The 18980-nt window shown below is 44.3% G+C and overlaps 1 protein-coding gene and 1 long non-coding RNA gene across 2 annotated transcripts; one reads left to right on the forward strand and one right to left on the reverse strand.

Moving 5' to 3' along the window:
* Nucleotides 1–3458: 3458 nt before the first annotated feature.
* On the reverse strand, nt 3459–13107 carry LOC132573380 (uncharacterized). The gene is made up of 3 exons (XR_009555533.1): nt 12717–13107; nt 6456–6516; nt 3459–3725 (listed from the first exon to the last, which is right to left on the reverse strand). It is a non-coding gene; the product is annotated as an uncharacterized LOC132573380 (long non-coding RNA).
* A 1038-nt stretch (nt 13108–14145) lies between these two features.
* On the forward strand, nt 14146–16055 carry CHST2 (carbohydrate sulfotransferase 2). The gene has a single exon (XM_060242306.1). It carries the CDS (start codon nt 14286–14288, stop codon nt 15609–15611), a length of 1326 nt encoding a protein of 441 aa, XP_060098289.1. The 5' UTR covers nt 14146–14285; the 3' UTR covers nt 15612–16055.
* Nucleotides 16056–18980: the final 2925 nt, after the last annotated feature.

Here is an 18980-nt window from a genome sequence, read left to right on the forward strand (position 1 = left end):
TCAAGCTATTAGCTGCTTAATGCAGGCAAAGAAGGTACATCAAGTGAAATAAAGAAGAGATCTTTCCACTCATAATTGCAGACTTTTTAGTTTAAATGCTAAAGCCAGGTACAAATTAGCTAGTGTTTTATCACTAGCACATTGAAATCTATTTGACTTCAACAGGAGGGATTTTAGAATGAAAACTACTATTGAACCCCAAATGCTTAATTTTGGTAGGATCATGCCTTGAAATGATTTGGAAATGAAGCAGGCAAACAGCTTTTCATGACTCCAATAAAAACTGCTGGCTAATCAGCGATTTAAACAAATATGTTTAGGTAGCTTAGAATGGACCAAAGACCATTCTTTATAGGACACTGATGTACCACTGGAGGAGGAAGAATGTGCCCCATGGTAAATATTGAGAGTTGTTCAACAAATGAAGAAAAAACTCCCCACAAAATTCATGGAGTGCTTCCAATTAATGAGAACGTTTGAAGAAATCTGTCTGCTCATAAATATTCAACAAGCAGAAAATAGGTTGTGTTTGTTAGCTAAATTATTAACTATGCATTTTTTATTTGGCCTTAGTAATATATCAAGAATTATAAAAAAAACAATCAAAAGCCCTTAGTCTGAATGCGGCCATGTAAACCATACTTGAAAAAGAGGTAGAGGGAGGGATGGAGAATAAATCTGGACACAATAAGGTATGGGTCTTTTTAGATGGTTTTGCTGGAAAGCCAGATGGAAAATGCTGCCTGAGGCTGTCAAACATTTGAGCCTGTTAAAGAAAAGTGTAAAAAAGATATTTGGCAAACTGTGTCTGCTAGTATAAACCAGCTGTGGGCACATCTGTAGCTAAAGAAAAGAGGCTTCTCTAAGGGGTGTTTTACAAGGAGTTGGTTTGAACAACACAGCTGGAATTGCCACACAAAGAGATGAAGACAGTGTGATAAACAGAACTTAGCTCATTTGTACAGAGCAGGTGGCATACTGGCACAATCTAACAACATTGCCAAGTCCGTTGAAAAATAGCTTAGCATCTGTAGAGGAACTGTACCTGTAAACTGATTTAAAAACAATGTTGTTTTCCGTAGAGCAAACTGAATAATCCAGCAAGATTTTGAGTGGCATTGAATCTCTTTGGACTTTGGGGCTTGCATGCAAATCACTACTCAACCATTGGACTGGTCTTGACCGAATCACGTTCCCCCCTCAGCTTCACTGAAACAAGTGGGACAAGCTATATTTTATACAAAATATTTTGCAAATGAACACTGCAATACTAAACCAGTGTAAAAATAAGAATAAGCCTGAGTACCATTTCTTTTTGTTCATAATGAGGAAAATCTGCCTTTGCACACTGGAGGCAGGACCTCAGCTGTTGGCTTAACATACTTTTTTGGTTCAATTGCTATAGTGGTTGACAGGAACATTAGTGAATGCTGAACTAGGGAGAGTGGTTGACAGGAACATTAGTGAATGCTGAACTAGGGAGAGAGAAGCAGAAAACAGAAAAGCTAGCTTCTGAGCCAAACTGTTGATAAGAATGGGGCAGAGAGCTAAAAGCCAAAGTTCACTTTATTTGATTCAAGTAGAATGAAATTCTATCAGTCAGAGGGTGGGAGGGATGTTGTAAAGAGTCAGGATTAGGGATGGGCATGAACTTTGTCACAAACCTAATTTCATAATGAACAGGGCATTTTTTTGCAGCAGGAACTCCTTTGCATATTAGGCCACACACCCCTGATGTAGTCAATCTTCCAAAAGCTTACAGGGCTCTTAGTACAGGGCCTACTGGAAACTCCAGGATTGGCTACATTGGGGTGTGGCCAAATATGCAAAAGAGTTCCTGCTACAAAAAAAATCCTGATGACGAACATCGCCTAGTTCATGGTTCATGTGCCAAAGGTTGTACAATCCCCTCCTCAATGAACTGCCAGTGAATCTCCATGTTCTTTTCAGAGGTTCTGCAGTTTATATGCAAGTGAAGTCCAAGTGGCAAGTTTATTCGCAAGCGGGTGAAGTTGCCACCTGGACTTCATTCATGTGCACCACGGTTTGAAAAAGCCATTTTAAGGGAACTTTCTCTTTAAATTGTTTTGCAAGATCTTCTCCCCTTCCATTCAGCGGAAAAGAAGGGATGGAAGATCTTCCTTTTAAATGGCTTTTGCAAGCCGCTTGAAAGTGAAGTTGTGTGGCTTGCAAAAGCAATTTAAAGGGAACATTCCCTTTAAATGGTTTTTGCAAGATCTCCCCCACTTTTATTTTGCTGGCCTCAGGGAGCTACTGCCAGCAGAAAGGAGTGAAGGAACATAAGAAAAGCCATGTTGGATCAGTGTGTATATATATACATATACATATATATATATACACACGCACTGTGGCTAATAGCCACTGATGGACCTCTGCTCCATATTTTTATCCAATCCCCTCTTGAAGCTGGCTATGCTTGTAGCCGCCACCACCTCCTGTGGCAGTGAATTCCACATGTTAATCACCCTTTGGGTGAAGAAGTACTTCCTTTTATCCGTTTTAACCTGACTGCTCAGCAATTTCATAGAACACCCACGAGTTTTTGTATTGTGAGAAAGGGAGAAAAGGACTTCTTTCTCTACTTTCTCTATCCCATGCATTATCTTGTAAACCTCTATCATGTCACCCCGCAGTCGATGTTTCTCCAAGCTAAAGAGCCCTAAGCGTTTCAACCTTTCTTCATAGGGAAAGTGTTCCAACCCTTTAATCATTCTAGTTGCCCTTTTCTGGACTTTCTCCAATGCTATAATATCCTTTTTGAGGTGCGGCGACCAGAACTGCACACAGTACTCCAAATGAGACCGCACCATCGATTTATACAGGAGCATTATGATACTGGCTGAGTTGTTATCAATTCCCTTTCTAATAATTCCCAGCATGGCGTTGGCCTTTTTTATTCATAATGATCTCCGATCTCCCCCCACCACCACATCATGAAACTCACAAAATGAACCAGTTTGGTATAAGAGGAGACTTGTGAAGGTTCATGGTTCAGGTGATCCCATGAACCATAAAACAGGACAAACGTCCATTTTCCTAGTTTGGGCCCATCCTTAGGCAGGATGCAGAGGTACCATACAAAATATAATCAGCTTGGCTAGAGCAAAGAGAAATGTATAAGTGACCACAAGTGGTAGATGATATAAGGGGTCCTAGTTTGGGTCAAAAACCTTACTGTATGGCAATGACAAAAAGGAGAATACTACACCTGTGAGGTCACTGTCATCACCAATGGTCTTATTCCAAGGCAAGGGAGGCAAATGCAGCCCCCATGAAGAAGCAGTTAAAACAGGGTGTGAGGTCTGCTGTCACAGAGTATAATCAATTAATATTTTAAGAAATATGAACGAGAAACAGGAGCTCTGTATTTACTTGAAATGGGAAATGAAACTGATGCTCTTGATTGATGCCCAAGTACTTCAGCTTTCAAAGCAGTGTCATTTTCTCAAATAACCATTTTATTCAATTGCTAAATCACTCCAAACTTTATTTCCCCTTTGCATCGAGTCACAAATGTTAAGAGTCGAAGACAGTGGTCTGGTTCTCACCACATGTGGAAGCACCCAAATCTTCACTGTGTTGCCAAGCAAGTAGTAAGAACAATCAGATCACTGGTAGATGTAGATGGTGAAAATATCTGAATTTAGGATCGCTGTTTCCCATTTATCCTCCTTGGGCAGTGCTGTTAACATGCACACAGTCTCCTGCAGGAAAGGATAAGACACAAAACGGAAGACAAAACATGTATTCAGATTTTTAACAATGAACTTTTGTGTTAACAAAAAGGATTGTTAATAAGCAAAGACAAATCAATCAACAAAAAATAGATCAACAATATGTTGGAGGCCTTTGTCAACTCAGTAAAACGAAAGCAGAACTTCACATAATGTTACAGCTGAGGGGGGGAAAATCAGTTATGCAAGGGAAATGAGTCTGCTTCTGCAAACTAATGAGCTTGTTGAATCTGAGCCAAAATTGCATACAAAGCTGGGCAGGAACAAAGCCAAGGGCTCAAGATTTGACATTGGGCTTTAAAAGGGGTATGGGAAGGCTAGCAGTCAGAGTGAAAAGGCAGAGACCTATTCATAAAGGCAGTTTTACAGCAGCTATAGCTTAATGCTTGCATTTCAACACGATATTACTTTTCACTCCAAGTATCTCAGTCTTTTAACAAACTGAGCGATTGCCAGCCTGATATGATGCTTTGTCACTCTGGCTATAAATGCTCACGTCCCCCCACCCCTGCAAGGGGTTTGCTGTTTATAAACAGACATTTTGCCTCTGGCCAAGGACAAATGGCTGGAAAGCAAATTTCATGTCACCCAGGAATGCTTTCTGCATCCATTTGTCTGATGAGGAACACCTGCACGTCTGTCATATGCATTACACATATTTCTAGACTTTCTGTAAATCCCTGGCTAAGTGTGTTGGAGCACTCTTGTAGGGATGCCAGCCACTCTCCCCGCTAGCAACCTGCAGGAGTGCAGGCAGGGTCTACTAAGAATCTACAGAACCCAGGCCTAGAGCTCTAGAAACAGCTTAGTTATGTACCGTTATTCCTTCTTCCAATAGCCAAGTCACCTGCCCTACAGTCAGGACTTTTTTTGAGCAGGAATGCACAGAAACGTAGTTCTAGCAGGCTTGGCATCAGAGGGTGTGGCCTAGTATGCAAATGAGTTCCTGCTAGGCTTTTTCAACAAAAAAATTCCTTGCCTACAGTTACTGTTAATAAAGAGGCCTTCAGCTGAATAGAACTGGGTGTTGTATGCTCCATTATAAAAAACATGGCAACAAGGATGGAATCCCCTTGCTATTAAAACAGCCAGGAAACTGTGGAAATAAACTGAGATCAGACTAACTTGTTCTTTGCCTTCCATGTTAGTTCTGACTAACTACAGAATTAGCTGCACTGGGCCATATAGAAGAACATGTCCCTCTTGGACTGTTATGCAGAAAGACAATCTTACTTTTCTACAAGCTAATAATATCAGAGGGGCAATGCAAAAGCATGTCATTTTATTGACTGTCTCCAGAGCTAAAACATTTGAAGAAGAAGACTGCTTATAACAAATAGTAATAACAATTTAATGTTGTTCATTTTCTGATGGCACCTGCTGGACCAAGTACAAAAACCTATGATGAACTGATGGCACCGTTGAAGACACATTTTTGCTGAACACCTGTTACTCTACAGATGTTCTATTTTTTTAAAGGGTGATCAGCAAACCAGTGAAAATATAGCAGAATACATTGCAGAGCTCTGTCACCTTGCTGAACATTGTGAATTTGGGGATTAGGGATAGACATGAACTGCATTTTTTTTTGTTTGGTTCAAGGTTTATGGCTGAACCACAAACCTATATGAATTGGGAGGTTGGTTTGCAAACTGAACTGGTTTGTATGGGTTCATGACGCCTGTTTTCTACTCCACACTACTTTTAGTGGGAAGCAAAAAACAGATTTAAATAGCTTGGAGCCATTTAAACCAAACAGCTGAGTAGTGCTCCGCTGCTGAGCTGTTTGGTTTACATGGCTTCAAGCTGAACCCAAGGAAGCCTCTTTAAACAGCTGATCCACATGGAGCAATTTGTTCCCTGTGGATGAGCTGTTTAAAGGGGCTTTCTTAGGCAGCCATCTCCAGACTTAAACCATTTAAACCCTTGCTTTCTGCTCCCTGCTGCTTTTGGAGCCATTTAAACCAAGCAGCTGAATGGTGTTGTTTGCTCCACTAGATAAAAAGGCATGCTTGAAAATTTCTGCCTAATAGGGAAGTAGGCAGACACTAAATGGCAAAAGGTTATGAGATCTCTTGGGGAGGGGGACCAGGGTAAAGAAAAAAGAAAGTCTGTCATTGCCTCAGATGGGATTTGGAGAAACAACAGAGAAATGGGGAAGACTACTGGGAGCAAAGTTAGGTAGTTAGGCTTTGCCTGGTGAAGCAAAAGAACCCAGATATCTATAGCAGAAGTACATAAGACTCAGGTGGCAATAAAGAGGTGGGAATAGAACAGGTATCCTGTGTGACACAGAGTGTTGGACTGGATGGGCCTTTGACCTGATCCAACATGGCTTCTCTTCTTCAGAAATTCATGCCAGTACCTTCCTTTCTTATGTTCTTATTCTTTCAATCTGTTCTCACCAGTCATTGGGAAACCTTTGATAAACCAGAGATGAAGCCCAGGATTCCTCTGCAGACAATATGATAATCAGTGTTCTGTAGTGCCATTTTCTATGCCCCAGGAAGACAGACCTTCTCACATATAACAAGGATAATTTAGGCAGTTGTGTAGAATCCTGTAGCAGTGATAATTTGGGGGGAAAGGAATTGGGGACTATCTCCCCCCCCCCAAAAAAAACCCTTGGCATCCTAGACTTTCAGACCCCATTGCATAAAGAGCAATTCTACACACCTTAGATGTAAAAGGTAGACTTACACTGGCTAGAAATGCAGAGATCAGATGCACTCTCCTCACTGGCTGTCAGGCAGTTTTGTCTCTGATTAAAAACAAAACAGGACAAAAAAGGTTGCTGGCAGGTTAATCCTATAAACAATCCCCTCCCACGCCAAAATGGATGGAGAAGCAATGGTTTAATAAGACCAAATGTAGCCAAAGGGTAACTTTTCTTGAACAAAAACATAGCCAGAGTTTTGAAGTGAAGGGCAATCATAGTTTAAAAGCTGTTTCTTTCCAGAGCAAACAACATTTTAGTTAAGGAAAATTCACTTATGGGATGGTGCCAGAAGCAGCCAGAAAACAAAGTTTGTGTTTGAGACACACGGATAGGGAATTAGAAATCTGGATAGAGAAAGGGCACTTGGATTTGAATTCTCCTGAAGTCCTCAAACTCATTTAGCTACTGAATATGAATACATAAAATCACAATGTATGTGATGGGAGACATTTAAAAAGCTATTTAATAAACACACATTCAAGACAGTAATAGCAGCAGCCATGTGATGCCTTTTTATAAGGATAGCGTTGTCCAGTTGTTGGGGTTTTTTTTGCTGTCAAGTCACATCTGACTTATGGCATCCCCTAGTGGGGTTTTCAAGGCAAGAGACCTTCAAAAGTGGTTTGCCATTGTCTGCCTCCACATCATGACTCTAGTAATCCTTGGTGGTCTTCCTTCCAAATACTTGCCAAGGTCAACAATGATTAGTTTCCAAAATCTGACAAGATTGGCCTAGTCTGGGTTATTCAGGGCAGGATCAGCAACTGTACAAAAATGAAGAGGAAAATCCTCCCCCAGCTGGATGGTGAAAGAAATGTGAGAGGCCTTGCAAATGACAGGTTTACACATCTAGGTCTGATCCCAAAAATCTGACAGTGACATTGTCCCTCAGTGTCCTCTTCATTAAAATTGGGTTTCTAATATATAGCAAATCCCCCCCCCCCCCCACAACACTAGCTTGAATTAGAAAGACAATATTGCCTGAGGTGTACCATTTGCAAAATGAGCACAGCAAACAAAAAGATCTAGACACAGATCTGGAGGAAGACAATCACAGATAGATGAGTACATTTAGCATCACAAATGGTCCTTCATAAGGGAACACATGAAACTGCCTTATACTGAATCAGACTATATGTCTATCAAAGTCAGTATGGTCTACTCTGACAGGCAGCAGCTTTCCATAGTCTCAGGCAGAGGTCTTTCCCATCACCTGCTGCCAGATCCTTTAACTGAAGTTGCTGAGGGTTGAACTTGGGACCTTCTGCATGCAAAAGCAGAGGCTTTCCATTGAGCCACAGTCCCTCCCCTAAAACTGTGTGTGTGCTGCAATCTTTTTTTATTTACTTCATTTACAGTCTGCCTTTCTGGTTGAGACACTAGTGAGATCACAAAATTAGAAAATAGGGCAATAAAAAACAGCACAGTGCATAAACAATGCAATAAAACTGGTCCACAAAATTAGAAACAATATTAATAAAATGGTATAATAGATCCAATTAAAAATGCAATAATAAAAACTGCTTAATTTTTTGCATAGACATTAATACTACAACCCTTTGTAAAAACTGCCCTCTGAAACAATTCCATTCTACTACCATATTCCAAATGGATATTTCCCTATCACAAGTATTCCCTAATGCCAGTTGCATCCAGATATACAATACCTAAAGAATGATGAAATCTTTCTCTCTCTCTCTCTCTCTCTCTCTCTCTCTCACACACACACACACACAAACACTTATGGAAAACGATTTCCTTTCCCTAGTTCACCTCAATTGATTGATTTCTGGATGATATCTCTGCTTCCACTATTTGTTCATTCATTATTCAATCTCGCAGTGCAGATGTTTGCCTTCCACCACTGGAGCTATACATACAAGTATCTGCATTTTTTGCTTTATGCATGTGATAACAACAGGCTCCTATTTACAAAAGTTCATGTCACAATAACTTTGTTAATTGTTAATGCCTCAAAAATCTTTGCTGTTAATGCAAGAGGCTGTCAGGGCTACTGTTCTGGAAATTGTCCCTCTTCTTTCTGTGTAAAACTGGGCAAACATTTCAGTATACTTTAATTAAAATTTAGTAGAGTCCCAGGAGGCCACATAACTTTGTGGGATGGATTGTGAAAAAATGTGGATGATGAATTTCCCTTCCCTGCCTCTCAAATTAAATAGACTTGACAGAGACAGTGCCTTCTCTGTGGTGATTCTGGAACTCAGGCTGTTTACCTAAGGAGATAAGACCAGCCCAGCTGGATCAGATTAGTGGTCTATCCAGTCTAGCATCCTGTCTCACATAGAGACCCTGATGTTGCCTCCTGGCTCTGGGATTCAGAGATTTAGTGCCTCTGAATGTGCAGATTCCCCTAAGTCACTATTGATAGACTTATCCTTCTTGAATATATTTAAAGCTGTTTATTTCTGTGGCCATCACTATATCCTCTGACAGCAAATTCCACATTCTAATAGCTTTCTGTGTAAAGGTTTTTTTTAATTCATCCTGAGCCTACTGTCCATCAGCTTCACTGGATGCCTTCAAGTTCTAGTATTTTGGGAGAGGGAGAAAATATATCTTTGCAATCTCTTTCTATCCAATGCATAATTTTATAAGCCTCTGTCATGTGCCCCTTAGTAATCTCTTTTCTAAACTGAAAAGTCCCAGACTCTTCAGCCTTTCTTCACTGGGAAGGTACTCCAATCCCTTCATCATCTTGGTTGCCCTCCTCTGTACTTTTTCCAGCTCTGCAATGTCTTTTCTGAGTTATGGAGAACAGAACTGTACACAGTATACAAAATGAGGCTGCATTTATACAAAGGCATTACAATATCAGCTGTTTTATTCTCAATCCCTTTTTAAATAACCCCTAGTTTAGAGTTTGCCTTTTTTACTGCTGCAGCACACTGGGTTGACACTTTCTTTGAGCCAAGGCTGACACGCACCATTGCCCCTGGTGTCTCTTCCATGTTGCTGGAAGGGCAAAGTGGAGTCGACGCAGCAGCAGGCATGCTGGGAGCTTGCCTCTGAAGGCTGAGTGGGGTCGGCGGGGTGGGTGGCAGTGGGCATACTTGGAGCCAGGCTCTCAGTGCATCCACTGCTGCACTGACCCTGCTCAGTTGCTTTGCCGTCTCCAGCCCCCTCCCCTGCTCAAGCACACGCTTGTGTGTGGGTGGGGGAGGAGGAAGGGCACGCCTCACAGGCAGGGGAAGGCCTGACTGGGATATCAGAATCCCTAGTGCCAGCCCTGCTTTGAGCTATCCACTATGACCCCAAAATTGTTTTCACACTTAGTGTCAGCAAGTTCAGATCCCATTAGCTTATACTTGAAGTTTGGATTTTTCTGTCCCAATTTGCATCACCTTACACTTATCAACAATGAATTTCATTTCGTTTTTCATTTTCATTTTATTTGATTTATATCCTGCCCTACCCCACCAAGGCGGGCTCAGGGCGGCTCACAACACAGAAATTCTAACAATAGGGTCCAAAAATTAAAATACATAATAATTTACATAGTTAAAACAATTAAAATCAATCGATCAATGTCAGTGTGCTATCTTCCAATCTTCCTTCAGAATATTTCAATGCCGGTCAGTTATAAGCCAACCGGAAGAGGACAGTCTTACAGGCCCTGCGGAACTGTCCAAAGTCCCTCAGGGCCCTGACCTCCTCCGGTAACTGGTTCCACCAGCAAGGGGCTGAGGTTGAGAAGGCCCTATCCCTAGTTGACTTCAGCTGGGCCTCCTTTGGCCTGGGGATTACAAGCAGATTTCGAGAGCCGGATCGCAGCACTCTCTGGGGAGCGTATGGGAAGAGATGGTCCCTAAGGTAGGCAGGTCCTAGACCATATAGGGCTTTAAAGGTAATAACCAGCACCTTATACCGAACTCAGTATATTATTGGCAGCCAGTGCAGTCCCCGGAGCCCCGGCTGAATGTGCTCCCGTCTAGGGAGCCCTAATAACAGCCGAGTGGCGGCGTTCTGCACTAGCTGCAACTTCCGGGTTCGGCACAGGGGCAGCCCCATGTAGAGGGCATTACAGTAATCCAACCTTGAGGTGACCGTTGCATGGATCACTGTTGCCAGATCGTCCTGCTCCAGGAAAGGAGCCAACTGCCTTGCCTGCCTAAGATGAAAGAATGCGGACTTCGCAGTGGCTGCTATTTGGGCCTCCATAGTTAAGGCAGGCTCCAATAGTACCCCAAGCTCTTAACCCTGTGCGCCACTGTCAGTGGCACACTATCAAAAGCCGGGAGGGGAATTTCCCTTCCCAGACCACGGCGACCCAAGCAAAGAACCTCTGTCTTCGCTGGATTTAGCTTCAACCTACTCAGCCTGAGCCATCTAGCCACGGCTTGTAATGCCAGGTCCAGGTTTTCTGGGACACAGTCAGGCTGGCCGTCCATGAGTAGATAGAGCTGTGTGTCATCAGCATACTGGTGACAACCCAACCCATACCTCCGGGCAATCTGGGCAAGGGGGCGCATGTAGATGTTAAACAACATTGGGGAAAGAACTGCCCCCTGAGGCACCCCACAATCAAGTGTGTGCCTCCGGGACAGTTCACCCCCAATCACCACCCTTTGCCACATTGTTGCTCACTTGCCCAGTTTGCAGTGGTCCTCTTGGAACTCTTCACAATCAGCCTGTTTTCACCATCCTGAATAATTTTGTGTTATCTGCACACTTGGCCACTACACAGCTTGCCCCTGGTTCCAGATCATTTATGAATAAATTAAATAGCTCCAGCCTCAATACCAATCCTTGTGGGACCCCACTGCTTACTTCCCTCCATTGTGAGAACTGTCCATTGATTCCTGTCAGCTAATCATTCTTAATCCATAAGAGAGCCCATCCTCTTATCCCTTGACTGCTAAGTTTATTCTGGAGTCTTTGTCCTTGTCAAAAACCTTTTGAAAGTCCAACTATATAATGTCTACCGAGTCACCATTGTCCACATGCTTGTTCACTTTCTCAGAGAACTCCAAAAGGCTGGTGATGCAGGACTTCCGTTTGCAAAAGCCGTGCTAATTTTCCCTTAGTAGTCTTTGTCTCTCCATATGCCTAACAATTCTATCTTTGATTATAATTTCTACTAATTTACCTGGGACAGATGTTAGGCTGACTGGCCTATAATTTCCTGGCTCCCCTCTGGATCCCTTTTTAAGAACTGGTGTCACATTTGCTACTCTCCAGTCTTCTGGTACAGCAGCTGACTTTAGTGATAGGTTACATATGTGGATCAGTAGATCAACTATCTCATATCTGAGTTCCTTAAGAACTCTTGGGTGTATTCCATCAAGACCCTGGATATGTACTGGTTTTTAATTTCCCTGATAAGGTCTAGAACTTCATCGCTGGTCACCTCAGTTCTTCAGGCTCCCTTTCTAAAAACAGAGGCTGTGGCAGTGGTACGTGCCCCACACTTTCCACAGTGAACACAGAAACAACCCTAATTGAATACAATGAACACAGAGTACAGGTCTTTGGATTTCTCTGCCATCTCCCCATCTATCTTTATTCCTTTGTTATCCAGAGGCCCCACTGCTTCTCCGGCTCGTTTCCTGCTCTGGATATATTTACAAAAATGTTAGTCTTGATGCTAACCTGCTCCACAAAAATCTCTTTTTGCCTGCCTAATTATTGATTTGCATTTCTTTAGCTACAGCCCGTGGTCCCTCCTGTTCAATTCATTGGGGCAGAACTTCCACTATTTTTTTTAAGACTCTTTACTTCTTATAGCTTCCTTGACTTGTGCTATTAACCACACAGGCCTTCTTTTAGACTTGGCAGTGCCTTTCTTAGCTAGTGGAATGCATTTCAACCTTTGCTTAGTTTTAGTCACAAAAAGAAAGTCCTGATCTTTGTTTAGGCTAGTGGTTAAAATGTTTGTTTCCTGTGTGTGTTATTGGCTACTGATTAACTGCTATTGAGTTTGAAGATAAGGAGTTACTCTTAGTTAGATTTGCCCTTTTCATTATTTTATCACTGGTTTTATTCCAGCTGTTGAGTTTTGAGGAAAGTTTTGTCTTTTATGGCCATTGTTGCTGCATTAATTGCTTTATGGCTGATTGTCTGTTTTTATTAACCACTAATTGGTTTTTATTGGTTTGATTGGAAGCCACCTCAGGAGTCTGTATGCTCAAAGTTATCAGGCACCAATAACTTCAAGTTAAATAAACAATTTTCAGCACTTAGGCAAAACTGTCTTTCTTTCTTAGCTTGAATGGAGTACCTACCTTGTCGTCTTGTTTTCATGCTATTAAAAGTAAGGCTTATTCAGACTACGGCATCTACGGATTTCACAGTCTCATCCATTTCTTAGAAAAACAAGAATCTTCTGAAGTGATAACATGTGAGCCTCCTAACTCCCGTGTTTTCAGCAGACAATGCCTACAAAGCACAAACTGACGAGTTCTTTGGGGGAAACCCCCCCCCCCCCCCAGCAGTTTGGAAAACTTTCCCCAGCCTCCTGGGGAAAGGGCAGTGGGAGGTGCGCGGGGCAAGCGGGTCACGGGAGCGGCGGGGCCCTAGGGCTCTGAGACTCGCCAGCCCAGTCGCCTTCGGCCGCCCTCGCCAAAAGCCATCTCCGCAGCAGAGTCTGAAAAGCGGCACAACCCAGGTCATAATAGGTGGGGGAAGGCTCAGCAGAGTGGCAGGCGTCGCGTCCAATGAGGGGGCCAGAGGCGTGCCGCGGAGGCCGGGCGGGGGCGGCTGAGTTGGAGGCTGCAGCTCCGCAGCCATTCAGTAGAGGGGGAAGCGAGCCGGGCCGGCGGGCGTCGCTACTGCTGCTTCTGCCGCGTTCTCCGATCGCGTCGCGCTTTCTCGTTTCCCGCTCCGTGACGCTTGCATCGCATCCCTGCTCGCCGGGCAAGAAGTAGCGCGCCGGGGCCCGAGTCTCCATGGGCTGGCGATGGAGCGGCGCCGGCTGAGCCCCACAGAGCCCGCGCCGGCTGCCAGCGCTGTAAGGAGGCCGACGGTGCCTTCTTCTTCTCGCCTCCTCCTCCTGGATCGAGTGCTTGGCGGGCGTCGGGGAGCCATGGCGAGGCAAGTCGGAGGGATATCCAGCGAGCCTTTCGCATCGTCTTAGCGGCCTCCTCCCGCGGCCGTACCAGGGCAGGCAGGCGGATCCGGGCTCCGCGCCCGGGGCGGTCGGTCGGTCAGTGGCACACGCAGGAGGAGTTGCTGCTGCCGCCGCTGGGCGCCCCCTCCCTCCCCCCCCCCCCAGTCAAGCGCAATGAACTTCCCGAGCGATCGGCGGCTCAACAACCGCGTAAAGTTTGCCCCTTCCCCAGGCTCTGGCTCCTCTGCCTGCTTGGCTGCAGAGCGGAAAGTCCCCGGGCTCGTGGCGGGGCTGGGGAGCCGCGTGTCCCGCTCCTTGCCTGGGATGATGCATTAACTTGGTGCAAAGGAGTCCCCTCCTCCTCTTCCTCCCGCCCTGAGGGCTGCTTGGCTGAACATTCGTAGAAGAAACCCCGGGGAGCCTCTGCCTTGGACTGGATCGCTCCTTCGCCCTGTAAAGACACGCGTCCCCTGGGTGGGTGGGGGATCCGTGGCTCTATGAAAGGTAGGAAGAAACGCAAGTTCTTTTGAGCCGGAGGGGAAGCTGCAGCGGGAGGCGCCCATGCCAAGCAGGAAACGGCAGCAGCAGAGATAAACCAGGGAGAGGCTGGAAAATGCCCCTTTTGCCTGGGGGGAAGCCCTGGGGCGTCCGGGTTGACTCTTCTTGCCGCCCTTTGACATGCCAAAGCATCTGCCTGTGATGAGCAACAGTTGGCAGGGCTGGTTTCCTGCCCCAGCCCATCAGCATGAAGGTTTTCCGCAGGAAGGCGCTGGTGCTCTGCTTGGGCTATGTGCTGCTGCTTCTCCTCACCATGCTCAACTTGCTGGACTACAAGTGGCACAAGGGGCCGCAGCAGTGCAGCGAACCTTCCCTGGCCCGGCGCACTCCGTATCCGCAGCAGCTGCCTTACTATGCCTCCCAGTCCCGCTCGGACACTCGTGCTCTCTATGGGCCTCCCGTGCCCCCTGCCCGCAAGCGGCAGTTGGTCTACGTTTTCACCACCTGGCGTTCAGGTTCGTCCTTCTTTGGGGAGCTCTTCAACCAGAATCCAGAAGTCTTCTTTCTTTACGAGCCAGTGTGGCATGTCTGGCAGAAGCTGTATCCGGGTGATGCCGTCTCCCTGCAGGGGGCAGCCAGGGACATGCTGAGCTCTCTCTACCACTGTGATCTGTCTGTCTTCCAGCTCTATAGCACAGCAGGGGCTGGGAAGAACCTCACCACTTTGGGCATCTTTGGGGCGGCCACCAACAAGGTGATTTGTTCTTTGCCCCTGTGCCCGGCCTACCGCAAGGAAGTGGTTGGCATGGTGGATGACAAAGTGTGCAAGAAGTGCCCGCCGCAACAACTCAGCCTCTTCCAGGAAGAGTGCCTCAAGTACCACACCCTGGTCATCAAAGGGGTGCGTGTCTTCGACCTGACGGTACTGGCACCACTCATGCAGGACCCTTCTTTGGCTCTTAAAGTCATCCACCTGGTCCGGGACCCCAGAGCAGTGGCTAGCTCGAGGATCAAATCCCGCCACGGGCTCATCCGTGAGAGCTTGCAGGTCGTGAGGAGCAGAGACCCCCGCATCCATCGCATGCCCTTCTTGGATGCGGGCCACAAACTGAACAGCAAGAAGGAGGGGGGAGGGGGCTCAGACTACCATGCTTTAGGGGCCATGGAGGTGATCTGTAGCAGCATGGCAAAGACCCTACAGACTGCCTTGCGCCCGCCTGACTGGCTCAAGGGTAATTACATGGCTGTCCGCTATGAGGACCTGGTGGTGGACCCCATCAAGACTTTACGACAGGTGTACGGGTTTGTCAACCTGGTGGTGAGCCCTGAGATGGAGAAGTTTGCCCTTAACATGACCAGTGGGCCTGGGTACTCCTCCAAGCCCTTTGTGGTCTCTGCCAGGAATGCTAGCCAGGCAGTGAATGCTTGGAGGACAGCATTGAGCTTTCAGCAGATTAGGCAAGTGGAGGAGTATTGCCACCAGCCCATGTCCATTCTCGGGTATGAGAGAGTCAGCAGTCCAGAAGAAGTAAAGGACCTCAGCAAAACCTTGCTCAGGAAGCCGAGGTTGTGAAGGGGCAGTTCACCCAAAGTGACTGACTGAGAACTTAACTGGCAACTTTTGCAGATTTGCATTTGAGATAGGGAGGGAGTGTAAGGTGGGGATCTTACAGACACTCTGTCCAGGAAGGTCATTTTGATCCTCACGAAAGACTACTCAGTCACACACATTTATGTTTTGGCTTTGCCGGGGTGCCAGTCATATAAACACACACACACATCAGCAAGTATTTGTAAGGCCTCTTTTCTCTACAGAGGTGCAAAACACACTATTCAGTATGACCCAGAATCTTTACATACAATGTTGTGATGGTGATCATGGCGGACTTGCATAATTGTCAAGGTATCATTTTTTGGAACGGGGAGGGCAGAATTGGGGGATAAATGAGTAAAATGTGGAGGATTGGACTTTTGTATAAATGTTTAAATGTGATCTTAATAAAGAAATAAATTAAAATGGTCCTTTTATAATGACTTAATTGGTTGCAATTTGCATACATTGCTTATGCAAATCTTAACAAAATGTTAGATGCACAGACCATTGTCATTGCATGTGTTTTCCTTTGTGTGTGTGTGGGAAGTGTAGAGTTTACTTTTACAATGTTAACATCCTAAAAGCTAGAAAATACCCTTTAGAAAATATCATTAACAGTTGCTGTATAGGAGAATGTTTCTTGGCCAACAGTGCAATCCTAAACAGCGTTGACTTCGGTGGACTTAGAAGTGTGTAATTGTGTTTTCAGACTGCACTGAAATAGACATGTATCCACAGAGATTCACTATGGCATTGGGGAAGAGGTGTAATTGAAATACCTTTTAACAGCCGCAACACTTGCTTTGATCAGTAGTAGTATTTACATTTTGTTTGAAGATTATGTAGTACACAGTTATTCGGAGTATAGATGAATGTAGTTATCCGGAATATAGATGAATGTAGTACACAGTTATCCGGGTTACGGAATGTATGAATGAAGTTATATATAGATACAAGATATTTCGGGCACAGCATTGTAAAAAGAAAGCAGTGCCACAGATTGCCTTTGGAAAGCACAGACTGTCAGATTGCTCTTTTCGGTAAAGCCATACTGATTTTTGTAATGTAGGGAGAGGGATTTTCCTTTGTATGCAGTGATGGGGAGGGGGGGGGGGAATCTTCGGTCCTCGTTCAGTCGAGGCTTTGGAGAGCCATTTATTGTTTGGACTCTAAACAGAAACTCCCCTTCACAGCTGAGAAAAGTAAGAGACTTGGAACACTTTCTCATTTGGTGGAAGAGCTTCTGTTTGCAAATGGAAATTACGGTATGTGCCCTCCAGTGCAGTCTTAATCAGTCACACCCTTCCAAGCAGGTTGATTTCAGTGGATTTAACACCCTGCTGACTCTACTAGGATCACACTGCTCGTATGCCAACTATGGGCTGGTTTTTTTTAAATACTTTGTTTTTTAAAATTTGCACAAGCTCTGCTTTGAAGTCTGAGACTTAAAATGGGTCTCACTGCCTCCTATATTGAATTCACAAACCTTTGATCTTATTTACCTGGATAATTATGCTTTGGGACAGTAAAGATCCCAAGGTTTATAATAAGGAAAGGGATGGGAAACAGATTTTCAGCATTAGCATACTGATGACTGAGAAGAAGAGATTGGATTTATGCCCCTCTCTTCACTACCCAAAGTAGTCTCGGAGCAGCTTACAAATCTTACCTTTTCTCTCCCCACAACAGACACCCTGTGAGTAGGTGGAGCTGAGAGAGCTCTAACAGAAGCTGCTCTTGACATGAACAGCTCTGTGAGAACTTGTAACTGACTCAAGGTCACATCAGCAGGTGCTTGTGGAGGACTGGAGAATTAAACTTGATTCTCCTGCACATTTAACCACTACACAACACTTGCTCTCGAGCAGTACAAGGAAACACTGTGATATTGATATTCGGACAGTGAATTTTAAGCTAAAGAAACATGATGATGGAGCAGACTAGTGTGCTAACTTGAGTTCATGATACCCACAGCTAGAATGCTCTTTATTAGGAAAAGGAGCACATGGATTCTAATGCAGCAATCCCAAATCACTTTCTTGTGAATAAGTTAATTAAACCTAGAGGGACTTAATTTAGAGAAATCAAGCATAGGAAATGGCTGTATTTTAGTAATAATCTTGGCTGGTAGAAAGTATATATACTGTATAACACTTTTTAAATGTTCCTATACAAAAATGCTTGTGTAGGAAGGGGAAATAATATTGCAATATGTTGCCAAACAGATATTTTTTAACATGGAGAAGGACTGAGGGGAAGTTCTCAGATCTTGACATCTCTGGGGATGCATTAAGAGTTAATATATATCATAATAGTTTAATTGAAAGGTCTTATCTAGACAGAGATATATGTCTGTTATTGCATTGGTATTCTAGGCTGATATGAAATCTGTTCCAGGAGTGCAACTAGAGCTGTTTGGCTCAATTCATTTCAGTACTATCCCTAGAGGCAATGTTTGATTTTGTGTGTTCCCCATCCTCCTCTTCACCTGCTGTTTATACGTCTTTCGTCCGTCATTGTATTTATTTTATTCTGTTATTTTATAGCTAATGTGCTGAGAATCCATAAACTTTGTGATTAGTGAAGAGCGAAAGGTGCCTCTACTGGGAGTGTAATGCCATTCTCCTTATCCCCCAAGAGCTGCTTCATGGATGACAATGGCTTTGCTGATCCTGCTGAGTTAAGTGCTTGCATGCCTGCAGTGTAGGTTCTTGGTTTCTTCCTTTCACCAGTTGTGATAAGGCCCAATAGCATTCACCTTCTCCCTGCATCATGGGGAGTGAAAATAATAACAAGGAATGGGTTTGTATCCAAAAACATTTTTTAAAAATTGTTCACAATATATTAAATTATCGAAATGCTATTCTAACCTGTATTTTTAAAATGTACTTCTGATTCCCCAATAGAATACTTTTTAAAATTCAAATTCCCTCCTGTTGAGAGACCTTGGTTGTTACAAGGGATAGTCTTTTTTTCCAGACCAGAGTACAGTATAAGCACTGTTAACACTATCTATGGTATATTCATATCATAGTATTCCCCATTACTGTGTATGAGTGTGAAAGTTGGACAATGGAGAAAGCTGACAGGAAGAAAGTTGATTAACTTGAAACATTGTTGGAGGAGAGTTTTATGGATACCATAAACCACCAAAAAGACAAATAGTGGGTTCAGATTAAGAACCCACTATAGATCAGATTAAGCTTGAACTCTCCCTAGGTGCTAAAATTATTAAACTGAAGCTATTGTACTTTGGTCACATGTCACATTTTCCAGAGTCACTGGAAAAGACAATAATGCTAGGAAAAGTTGAAGGCAGCAGGAAAAAAAGAGACCAAACATGAGATG

This window comes from Heteronotia binoei, chromosome 6 (genome assembly GCF_032191835.1).
Source record: "Heteronotia binoei isolate CCM8104 ecotype False Entrance Well chromosome 6, APGP_CSIRO_Hbin_v1, whole genome shotgun sequence".
NCBI classification, from domain to species: Eukaryota; Metazoa; Chordata; class Lepidosauria; order Squamata; family Gekkonidae; genus Heteronotia; species Heteronotia binoei.

Bases quoted from the DNA above. Each gene is read 5' to 3' on its own strand.
- CHST2 (XM_060242306.1), top strand. From the start codon at position 14,286: ATGAAGGTTTTCCGCAGGAAGGCGCTGGTGCTCTGCTTGGGCTATGTG.